The 12,070-nt window shown below is 40.3% G+C and overlaps 1 protein-coding gene across 2 annotated transcripts in view; it reads left to right on the top strand.

The window, feature by feature from the left end:
- LOC123533517 (uncharacterized) overlaps positions 1 to 12,070 on the top strand; it is a 78,977-nt gene that overhangs the window by 5,997 nt on the left and 60,910 nt on the right. For both annotated transcript variants that reach the window (XM_053520412.1, XM_053520411.1), the window contains exons 2-6: positions 8,284 to 8,354; positions 9,965 to 10,124; positions 10,707 to 10,867; positions 11,195 to 11,353; positions 11,787 to 11,937. In XM_053520412.1, coding sequence (XP_053376387.1) covers positions 8,288 to 8,354; positions 9,965 to 10,124; positions 10,707 to 10,867; positions 11,195 to 11,353; positions 11,787 to 11,937 — 698 coding nt within the window. In that variant the 5' untranslated portion in view covers positions 8,284 to 8,287. The remainder of the gene's footprint in view (positions 1 to 8,283; positions 8,355 to 9,964; positions 10,125 to 10,706; positions 10,868 to 11,194; positions 11,354 to 11,786; positions 11,938 to 12,070) is intronic.

The following is a 12,070-nucleotide window of genomic DNA, read 5'->3' as shown; positions in this document are numbered from 1 at the left end:
TAGACTGCATCACCTACCTGGTAAGTTCTTTCAAATAATCTCAGATCATGGTCACGTTTCATTCTCTTTGTGCTAGTTTTTAGTGTTTTCCTAGCAACTTCATGAGCCTGCTGTAGACTTGTTACCAGCGAAGTAACATGTTCATCTGGACTTACCTGTTTATTCTGACCCTGTGGGAACATCAAACTAGCTGGAGTATTTACTTCCCTACCCAACATCATCTTATTTGGTGTAAACCCTGTCATACGATTGACCGGAGCACGAAGAGCGCCGGCCAATTGTGGCAAGTACTGGTCCCATTTGTTTTGGGATTTGCCTATGAAACAACGCACAGCGTCCATTAAGGTTCTGTTATACCTCTCCACTTGTCCATTACTAGAGGGTCGGTATGGTGTGGTTCGTGCTTTGTGAATTTCTAGAACAGAGCATACTTCAGTGAATAGTTTAGATTCAAAGTTTCTGCCCTGGTCTGAAAAAATTTCAAAAGGTACACCAAATCTCGCAAAGAAATGATTAACCGCACCTCTAGCTGTATCCTCTGCTGACTGAGTTGGTAAGGGTATACACTCGACCCACTTGGTGAACTGGTCCACCATCATCAAGACATACTCATTACCTTGAGAAGTTTTTGGGAGAGGCCCCAAGAAATCTAGGTGCACCCGTTCCATGGGCACCCCTGCCTGGTGTTCGGACAAAGGGCTACGGCCATGCCTGCTTGTCTTCTTGTTTTGATTACAAACAGCACACCCTGATACATACCTGGTCACATCATCCTTGAGCCCATACCATGTGTACTTTTCTCTAAGTCTTTCTTTAGTTCTCCCTACCCCTTGATGACCTGAAGAGGGGAGGTCATGATTTAACCCTATTGCAATCTCTCGTAGCTCTTTTGGCAAGACAAGTCTTTTGTCATCTGTATCTGGGTCATTTAGGTACAAAACCCCATGGATAAACAAGAATTCTTCCCTGTTCAGCCAATAAGATTTAAGCGCGGGACTAGCTCGGAACAATTCAGATGGATCTGGCTCCCGAATATCGTCTAACCATTCAATTATAACCCGAAGGTCTTCGTCAGACCATTGAGCCTGTTTTAGCTCATCTAAAGAAAAGCCCCAGCTATACAAGGTTCGATTGCTTACACCTGGTAAGTCTGTTTCATTACCTTTATCCGACTCACCACTGTCGTCGTCTGTCTGAGTCACAAGAGGTTGTTTAGATCTGACTGGCAAAGGCCCTGTTTTCGACCTATTGTCAGCGGTATCACCATCCACTGGCTTTAGCGGAGCGTCGGAGTCTGTTTTCGGCACATCCGATCCACCTTGGTCTACTGCTGCATTATCCCTTGCCTTACCCCGGGTAGTAACCATGTTAACACCTACCACTCCATAGCAACCTGCAGGTTCTTCAGTTTGCCATGAAATGTTGTCGATTACAGACTGCAAAACTTCTATGTCGTCTTGACATACTGCACCAGATTCTAAATGCTGCTGAGTTGTGCAACAGCCAAGAATCTCTGATTCTGAGTTATCTAGATCAAACCCTTTTTGGTTCGAGACTGGCTTGCCACTGTCGCTGTTTGAATTTCCCCAATCAATCCCGTAGATGTTTTCACCTGTGCCCCCATGGGTCCTCACAGTTTGACCATCGCTGGAGTGGCCAACAACAGCGGAAACCGTCAAAGCTGATCTTATCACCAATGGCACTGCATCATCTACTTCTTCTTGGAAGACTGCCCAATTTGTTTCATGAGCCCTAACACAATATTGGCACCCACCGCATGGTAAATTACCAGGTCGCACCCCGGCACTGTGACCTTCGCATGTCCCCTCTACAGCCGGCATTCTGGACAATGCATCCGCGTTACAGTGCTCACGACCTGCCCGGTGTTTCAACACCATATTATATTGAGATAGCTGTTCCAACCATCTCGCCAACTGACCTTGCGGTTCCCGGAAGTTCATAAGCCATCTTAAGCTTGAATGGTCTGTCCTAACCGTAAATGGTTTGCCTAGTAAATAGTGCCTGAACTGTCTTGTAAAACGCACCACCGCCAGAAGTTCTTTCCTGGTTGTACAATACCGACGTTGCTCCTTTGTTAGAGCAAAGCTGCCATAGGCAATGACTTTTTCCATGCCTTGCTGCACTTGAATGAGTTCAGCTCCGATTGCATAATTAGAGGCATCAGTGTCTAGAATGAATTCATCTTTGAGATTCGGCAACGCTAATACAGGTGGTGAAATGAGAGCTTGTTTTAGAAACTCAAATGCTTCCGCCTATTTCTCAGTCCACTCGAACTGTTTTTTCCGAGTGACAGCATAAAAAGGTTCGGCAATTTGTGAAAAGTTTTTCACAAATCCCCTGTGGTAATTGGCCAGCCCCATGAATCTCTCTACCTCCTTGGTTGATTTTGGAGGTGGCCAATCTTTCACTACTTGGATGTCAGTGTCGGACATCTGCAAGGAATCACCTGTAACTCTACGCCCCAGAAACTCAACCTCCTTCTGAAACAATGAACATTTCTTGGGTTTTAGTTTTAACCCATACTGTTTGAACCTCTCCAGGACCTCCCTCAAATTTTGGAGGTGATCCTGGAAGCTCGACCCTAGCACTAAAATATCATCTAGGAATGCCAAGACAATCTTCCATGACAAACCACGCAATACAAGATTCATGACACGCGCATATGTGGCTGGAGCTCCGCAAAGTCCAAAACCCATACGCACATGTTCATACAATCCGTACTTAGTGATGAATGCCGTTTTCTTCCGGTCTTCTTCCCGGATATGCACTTGCCAGTACGCAGAATTGGCATCTAGTTTAGAGAACCAAACACTACCAGCCAGCGTATCTAGGCAGTCATCCACTAGAGGTAACGGGAAGACATCTTTGGTTGAGGATGCATTCAAAGCTCTGAAGTCCAGGCACCAACGAACTGAGCCATCGCGCTTTCTGATGAGAATTGGTGTCGATGTCCAATCAGATGTGGACTCTTGAATAACTCCAGCTTTGAGCATTTTTTGCAATTGAGCTTCCTCTTCCCCCGCAAAGCATGCAGGTGTGCGGCGCAACCTTTGTTTTGTAGGTTTAGCATCACCTGTATCTATTGTGTGCTCAATAGCATCAAAATGACCTAGATCAAATTCGTCTTTGGCAAAGACATCCTGATATTCAGTCAGGATTTCCTCAAGTTCTGAACTTTGTTCCTTGTTTAAGCGTTGGCTTGCTTCTTCCCAGACGGATTTTAAATGCTCTGGGATACCAGTTTTGATATCCTGTTCAACACCTTTGTGTTTATCTGTCTCTTTTTCTGAGACCTCACCTACCTGATAGACCCGTACCCCCTCCGCAGACTCCTCAGCCAGAGTGTCAGATATGGCATATGCCTTGCCTAAATCCTTTCCCTTTTTGACTAATCGATACCTGTCTCCCGGATTAATTAAACATACCATGGGATCTGATTTTCCATTTCTTACAACTCTAGGGGCAAGAAATCCCAAGTTTTCATCTGGTTCAATGACATAATCAGGTAGTGGTGTTTCCATTTTACACTGTACTCTTACTTACTACAGAATGAGGAGGTACCACCACGCGCTTAGCAACAGTAACTCTAGCAACCTGGGGCTTGTCCCCATATGATGCCTCATCAAGCGCTATCCTCATGCCATCAAAATGTAGCACACCCCTACCCATATGAAGAACAGCTTGACCCCTTCTTAAGATGTCGATACCAAATAGCATATCTTGCTCAATGGGACCTACGTATAAGGTCTCTTTGTACCAACGTGTCCCTATCCTGATTTTGAAAGGACCTGCAATGAAACCAGACATGGCCATTTCTCTCCCAGCAGTTAGAAGTTTCACCACCTTAATTTTTGGTGGAGGATTTTTCAGGGAATTGTAAACAGAGTCAGATATTATAGTGACTTGGGCAGCAGTATCTACAACTGCCGAAAGGTGACGGTCGTTGAGTTGAATTGGCATGGAAAATTCAGATGCTGACTTTATTTGACATACAAGTACTTCTTCTACCCCTTGACCACCATTAGGAACTGAAAAGTCCTGTTTTGGCACTTGGTTTTGTTGGGGACCATGGTGTCGAGTATCAACTGTACTGGTCAAAACCGGATTTTCGGATGCCATGTCGTCGGGTTTCCCCTTATTGCTTTGTTTTTGCAATTGATCACTTTGGGTACCATGCTGTCGGGGGTTGTCTGTATTCTTAAAAATGCTATTGTCTGATACCAAACTACTTTGAGTCGGTGGAGAACCTGTTTGGCCAAGTTTTTGGCACTGGTTGTTGAAGGTACCATACTCTTGAGTGTTGACTGTAGCTGAAAAAATGTTATGATTTGGTGTGTCCTTGCTGTTAAGATGAATAGGACTTAGCTTTTGACCTTGGTTTTCAAGATGGCCATGATGTTGAGGTGCTACTGTATCAAAAAATTATCTACATATGTATCCGTATTGATAAAATGATCACTGCATGGTTTTTGCAATGAGTCCCCCTGGGTACCAAGCTCCTGAAGTTCAACTGTACTGTTTTTTAACTGTTCCCTGTTAATTGACACTGGGACCTGGCATGTGAGCGGATTGGACAGGCCTAATTCTGAGGATTGGGTCGGGGTTCGGCCGTACTGCCCGACCCCTTGGAGTTTAACTGTACATTGCGTTTTGGGCAATTTCGTCTAAAATGACCTTGTTCACCACAGTGAAAACAACCACTTGACCGCGATGGTCGACCTCTCCCTCGCCCCCTGTTTTCCAGGATTGATTTCTGGAGACGTTCCTCCAGATCCTTAAGGGCCTTCATAAATTCTGGCTCTTGCGGTGGCTTTGAAGGTTTTTGAAAAACTTGGTTTACAGTAAACAGGTCATCATCTGATTCGGTACGCCGTTTTTGGCGATCAGCCTTAGACTTACCATACATTGCTGTGTGTACTTGCTGATACTTACGGACCAGCTGGATAGCATGTTGCACGGTATGCGGTTCTTGCATACAGACATGGTGCCCTGCATCTTTATCAACCATACCCTGGCAAAAACGATTAACGGCCTGTTCGGTGCAGAACTTATCCGGAAGATCCTTGTACGCTCGGACAGCCAAAGTCAGAACTCGGTCTGCCCAGTCTTCCAATGACTCACCCTGGTTTTTGGTGGCTTGCTGAAATCTTACCTGAGCAGCAGCCGGCACTTCGCGTTCACCAAAGCGGTCTCCCAGCTTTTTCAATAAAGCAACAAAAGTCAAAGATTCTGACCTATCGCTGAATATCGCATAGTAATCAAGCGCTTTTCCCTTTAGGCTCCAGCAGAGGCAGTTTAGGCACTCTTGCTCGGTCCAGTCATACGCCTTTGCATACCTGGTAAATTGCATTTTAAAAGCCTTCCAGTTACCTTTCCCATCATAGGTTAGATTCTTTGGAAGAGTAACAACTGAACGTTTCGGCTTTTGTTTAACCGAACCTTCAGTTTTCGGCTTGCGTGATGGCTTGGAGCGGTGCGATTTCCTTGAGCTGTCATCATCAGAGCTACTTTGATCAGTTTCAGTAAAATCATCAGAAGGAAAATCACTTACCTTATCCGGGCCTGTAGGTAGTTGGTAATATTGAGAGGATTTAGCCGAGTAGACCTGTTTGGTTTCACAGTCAGGATTTTTTACCTGTTCTGGGCCCGCCTGTTTAGACAAATCTTCCATCATGCCCTCTTTTCCCTCCTTCAACAGTTTACGGGCTGAAGCGAGAACTGTCAGTATATCACCGTAAAGGGGTGGGGTATCTTTAGACCCCGGCGGGGAATGGACATGCATTTCCCCCCTTGAAAATTCATCAGAATCCTCAAGGTCTGAGCTTTCCGCCTTAATTTGGGCTAGTTTAGCATTTTTTGTAAAATCTATTTGGCTCAATACCTCTTCTGAAAAAGACCTACGGGCAATTGTTTCTAATACCTCTCTATTTAGGTTACCGCTACTCTTCCGTACAGCAACAACTGCTGAAGCCAACTTGAATTTTATACCAGGTATTTGTATTAATTGTTCCACAGAAGCAAAGTTTATTGCCACTGGCCCCCAAGGAAGATTACTAGGCTGATTGTCCATGTTTAGGGACATTCGTAAACTTACACAAATAAATTAAACAATTGAAAGTGCTGTATTTCCACGAAACGGATGTTTACACTTTGCAAACTACCGGAAAAAGGTTAGTTTCCGGTGAGCATGCGCAGATGTTTTACCAAACAAAAATTGCCTAAAATCGTTTAATTTAGACAAATCTACGATGAAACCAATCCTACTATGATGTTGTAACACTGCTCGAGCGATCCAAATCAGGTTCGAAGTACTACAGGGTTTGTTTGAATGCACTGGTGCTGCGCTGTATTGCGCAATAGGGAACGTGGTAGCGTCCTCGAAGATCGGCGATTCTGAGCTTTTTAACCGCTGCCACCAGTGTTGAACCCGCTACAACCCTTACAATGGACTAATATAAAGTATATAATAACTTACCAACTTTGTCGAGCGCTGAATACCTTCTAGAATGAAGTAATTTGTGTAACGTTCTGCCAATAGTTTTACCGATATGGCGGCCTCCTAGTCAGAGGGCGATCCCAGCATCCTTCACGTCAGCCAGCAGTTTCGCGGGCGACACACATGAGTGATCCGCGTCTGCTACAGTTCCGACGTCGATAAGAATGTCTAATTAGAGAAAAAAGATTTTTAAAAAATCGTGACTGTCAACTAAAAGTGCAAATATTGATCAAATAAGTCTTGGAGACGGCATGTTATTTTTTAAATCGAATGCCTGTCACGTGTTGTAAAGCATTCGTTGATAAAAGCAATGATAATAACGAAACACACTGCATAAATCTGACTGAACATATTAGTAAAACTTTTAACAGTTTAAACATATTTATTCCCAAAATAGAGTACATATATTGGTTCATATGTCATACTATGGTGAAAGCAAAAAGGCTTAATTAACATATTAAAATGTTGTTGAAAAATACCGTCACATATCAATAGATGAAACGTCATTATAAAAAATGTTGTCGTTCAAGTTCCTGTTGCCACCAACTGGAGTTTGAAAAACTGTATACAATATTACTTCCTCAACTTCATGTTTTGAAATACTGAAGAATTTGTTAATTAAGTTCAATGTATCCCTTTTAAATGTCATTTCTCTATTTAGTGTTTTGCATTAAAATGTGGTATCTATTCGGCAAACAAGAGAAAATGTGTATAAAATGTCTTAATGTTAGTATATTATCATATACGGTATATTACACTTTACTATCAGTAAATAATTTTCTATAAAACTAAAAATATCCTTAAAACAAGGTCTAATTTAGTTCCTGTAAAATGAGCCGCACCATGAAAAAACCAACAAAGTGCATTTATGACCAGTATGGATCCAGACCAGCCTGCGCATCCGCGCAGTCTGGTCAGGATCCATGCTGTTCGTTAACAGTTTCTGTAATTGCAATAGGGGTTGAAAGCGAACAGTATGGATCCTGACTAGACAGCCTGGATATGCAGGCTGGTCTGGATCCATGCTGGTCGCAAACACACTATGTTTGTTTTCTGATGCTGCGGCTCAAATGCTTGTAACTTTGTAGGCTTTACTTTGATCAACTGTTTGTCATTTGGTCTCAGTACCACTCATTCAGTATTCTAAGGACAGTATAGGTCATATATTACTGGTCACATGCCATATAAAACATTCCGCCTGCACACATGTTTCTAGATAGAGACAGCAAAATGCGAAGAACATCAACATCTAATGTTAATATGAAATAAATATTTATCAACATCTTAACAAACCCAGGGTTTAGCACTGTAAGGGGTGGTGGGGGGGGGGGGGGGGGGGGGGGGGGGCAACTTCGTAAGTGACTGAGTCAGTATCATTTTTGTTTGTAATAACATAATATATTACGAAGGTTTACTCGCTCAAATTAATTTGTTCATTTGTTTTACTTGCATGAACATGAAACACTTACTTTTATGCCAAATATATCTATACCCGGATGTACCCAAGTAGGAAATTCATGTTTTTAAAGCAAGACGTTCATTTGATTCATACACACACTCCACAACAAGAAAATACTGAAAGCTCAGTTGGTTTGATATGCTCTGATATTATGTCTACCCTGCTCGCTATTATGTTGGAATTAGAGTTCAATTCAATATAGCGGAGGAATATGTCAATTTATATCACGACTTCGTATCGCATTTATATAAAAAGTCCAATAAGATAGATCTAACACTTCTATTTACTTGTAACTATGTCATTTTAGCAAGATGAGCCAACTCCTTACTGTAAGGGTAATCCTTTTGGTGAATGCTGTGTTATGCTGTCCTGTCACAGGTAAGTATTTCTTATATACTTACATTATCATAAAATATATATGGAATCATTTAATCTTGATAATTGCCTTTCATATTACCCTGGTACACATATTACCCTGGTACACTTTAGGTATCCGATCCAGAAATAAGCAAGTTCTTTATAACTGTACCATAAAATATATATCAAATACTGATGCCTGGCAAACTTATATAATTTTGTTATCATTTTAAAGTGTATTGTGTACTGAGACAGAATTATAACTATTTTACTTTATACTTTTCAATGATACTTCAACAGAAATCCAATTATAACAGTGTATGAGTTATCATTTCGCAGTAAATCAACATGACTGTAGTGATTTGTGCATATTAATATGGTCATCTTATTCTTGTTCAGCAGACAAAACTCTTTCAAATGATACCACCCCCGGGCATCGGAATGTTACCTATTTGTGGATCGGATACCTTAAGTCATATAAATTTGAATTTCAGCCTAAGAAATGCATTAACTCGAAAAAAGATTTTGAAAGAAAAATCAAAGGTTAAGAGAACTGACCGCCCTTACATAACAGAAAATCAAGACCGTGGTAAAATGGTGTTAAATCAAACTAACAGACACTATTTTTCAACTTCCAAGCTGTTTCTTATAGGCGAAATGAAAACATTTTCTCAATTGTCTGGCGTGCATGTTCATGCCGTTTTAGCACGCTGGACTTGCAAAATATACGTCCACCACATCGTTTGGACTTTTGGCTGTAATGATGAATAACAACATTAACTATAAAAAAAGATTTTTGACACTATAGTACACAAAATGCATGTTACACTGTCATATGTATACGTTTAATTTTGTCTAAACTGGAGTATTTTTCACCTTTCTGGACATCACTTATCAACTCAACCAACTTTTTGTACCCAGTACCCTCTACGGTTTAATTGCAAAACATGAAATAACATGTCGTATGCTTTCGTTTTGAATACAAATATATTTTATTGTTAGGACATTTAATTTGCAACGGTATTTTGAAGAAAAAGCAGATATTTCTTTATCGCAACAACAAAATATTAGAAAGCCAGTTAAAATGGCGCTGTAATACTTCCAACAATGTGTCATGTCGTTTCAATCTGGCTATTCGTTATGTCCAACATAAGTATCAAACTGGTGTAAACACGACTTACCCGACTTATAACGATGTACATGTGAAAACCAAAGGGCCCCGAAGAATGCCTTAAAGCCCTGCTACGCGGCTATTCAAATTCTGTTGTGTGTATGCAACCAATAATTACAAAAGGTAACAGTTAACGGCCACGCGCCACATTTTAGCAAGCAAATCCAAAGGTTTTTATATAGAATTATATATATAATAAACTGTTTTATGACAGGCGTCACTGTTAATAGTCAGGGTTTTCATGCTACTCAGTGACAAATTAAGGTTAAAAGGTAGGACTGGAGTAGGTCTTTAATCTCCCGCACTCTTTGATGTCGTCGATAGCTTATAGATACAAGGTATACACTTTAATACGTGATTGTATCACGTGGAAAAGCTGCCTCAATTTGGACTTGACCTCTGTTTTTTCAGGGAGGACATTTATGTTGTATTTTAATTGAGTACTTGATGTCTGTTTTAGGAAATGACGTTTTGGATATCACTGAGGTGAGACTTGTAAATGGAAATGGTATACATGATGGACGAGTTGAAATCAATATAAATGGGGTATGGGGAACAATTTGTGACGATTCCTTTGGTATCTCTGCGGCACAAGTTGTATGCAGAATGCTAAATTTAACGTATGTATCACCTACATGCTTTTAGACAATTCTCAAATATCAATGCCGAGCTTATATGGAACGATATATTTAATGCTATGGCCAAGTACTTTAATGTTATGACAACCATTTTCGAAAAACGCTAAACATTAAACGTAAAATTAAAAGCCATTTAGAAACATAATTTTTGGATAATATTTATAACACAGGCGAAATCATAGATAAGAAGAAACTATACGCATCTTAAGTTTTCAAGTTGCGAAACTTGTCCAACATATTCACATAAGCGAGTGACTGACTATTTATAGGACCATCCGTAATTCTAATTTTGTGTTGGATTTAACGTTACACCGACACAATTACAGGTCATATGGCGACGTTCAAGCTTTCTATCGTGGATGAAGACCCTAGCTGCCCTTCAAGAAATTATTTTATCACGGGCGGGCACCTGGATAGAACCACGTACCTTTCATAACTAAGCTGGATGGCTTCTCACATGGAAAATTCTACACCCAAGTGAGACTGTTAATTTATATATAAATAATGTTATAACACACCCTAAAAGGTTTGTTGAGAAACAACGTGCATTTACATTTGTCACAGAGCATCAGCAATCGCTACCAAAGCTACATTTGGCGAAGGAAATGGGCCAATATTTGCACAGAAGGTCACATGCAGTGGTTCTGAACCACATCTCCGGCAATGTACATATGTAACCAGCGGAACATGTTCGCATGGACAAGATGTTGGAGTTTTTTGTACAGGTAAGACATTCAATATCAAACAATGGCTAGAAAGTTCAATTATTATGTAATGCATGTTTACATCTGATAACCGTTGTATACACACTATTTCAACAAGCCTTTATCACAGCCCTCTGTTGTACAGTACCAATATTATTTCATTTACATTTCAAATAAAAATAAGCTCAGTCTAAATATTATTTCTGAGACTCTACGTTGCCATTGGTAACCCTGTCAGTCTTCTTTTGTAATTTATTATTTGTACATTACGACTGTAGGGATAAAAAGCTACGAACATTATATTACTCTCTAGTTTGCTATGATTAATGGATGTTTCTGGTATAACAGAATGTGGACATGTTAACATAACATACGGGGAAGGATACTCCTTGTCTCCAAATGGAAGTGTATTGACAGTCTCTTGCTACAAAGGATTTCGATCTAATGTGAACACGACAGTTTGTGACAATAACATATGGTCATTGAGATCAATAGAATGTGTACCAGGTACGTATGGGATACAGGTAGAAGGCTAATGTAATAGTTTGATCATTCATTGCATTAATAATAAGTAGTTTGTAAAGAGACTCCAGGAGTATGCACTTCCACTTCCAGTCTGTATTAAAATGATTCTACCTTTAAATAACACATAATTGAACTTTTGTTTGTTTAAACTAAAAGCAAACGCCAACCAATGAATTCTAGTCTGTACTTGCACTGTGACAAAATATCGAAGTTTTCAGTCAGTCTTACTATACAAATATAGAGGAAATACTTTAGCTGTTAATTAAATTATAGTGAATAATAGTTACCCTCAATAGCTATTGACATTTATAAGTTTTGATATCTTATTGACTCGGTGATATATTTGAAAAAAAGTTAACATAAGAAGGAATGCCCTATTTCGATGATCTAGATATGATACATTTTTATAACATAGATTCCATTGTTTACGTGCGGTTACAAGATGGTGTTGGTCTATACGACGGAAGAATTGAAGTGCTCATAAACGGGACTTGGGGTGCTGTTTGCAGAAACACACTGACATATAAAGATGTACAGACGATATGCACAATACTTTTTGGAACCAGGTGAGCAATTGATGGAACATTAATTGTAGATCGCAAAACAAGGATATATATACAATGCCTGTATTAAAGTGCAAACTTGGATAGGTAAATAACTGTGAAGCACATGTATATGTACATTCATAGCAAGAATTGT

The sequence above is a fragment of the Mercenaria mercenaria genome, chromosome 12 (genome assembly GCF_021730395.1).
Source record: "Mercenaria mercenaria strain notata chromosome 12, MADL_Memer_1, whole genome shotgun sequence".
Taxonomy (NCBI): domain Eukaryota; kingdom Metazoa; phylum Mollusca; class Bivalvia; order Venerida; family Veneridae; genus Mercenaria; species Mercenaria mercenaria.
The sequence above is the reverse complement of the archived record's forward strand: the minus strand, read 5'-3'. Positions and strand labels throughout refer to the sequence as shown.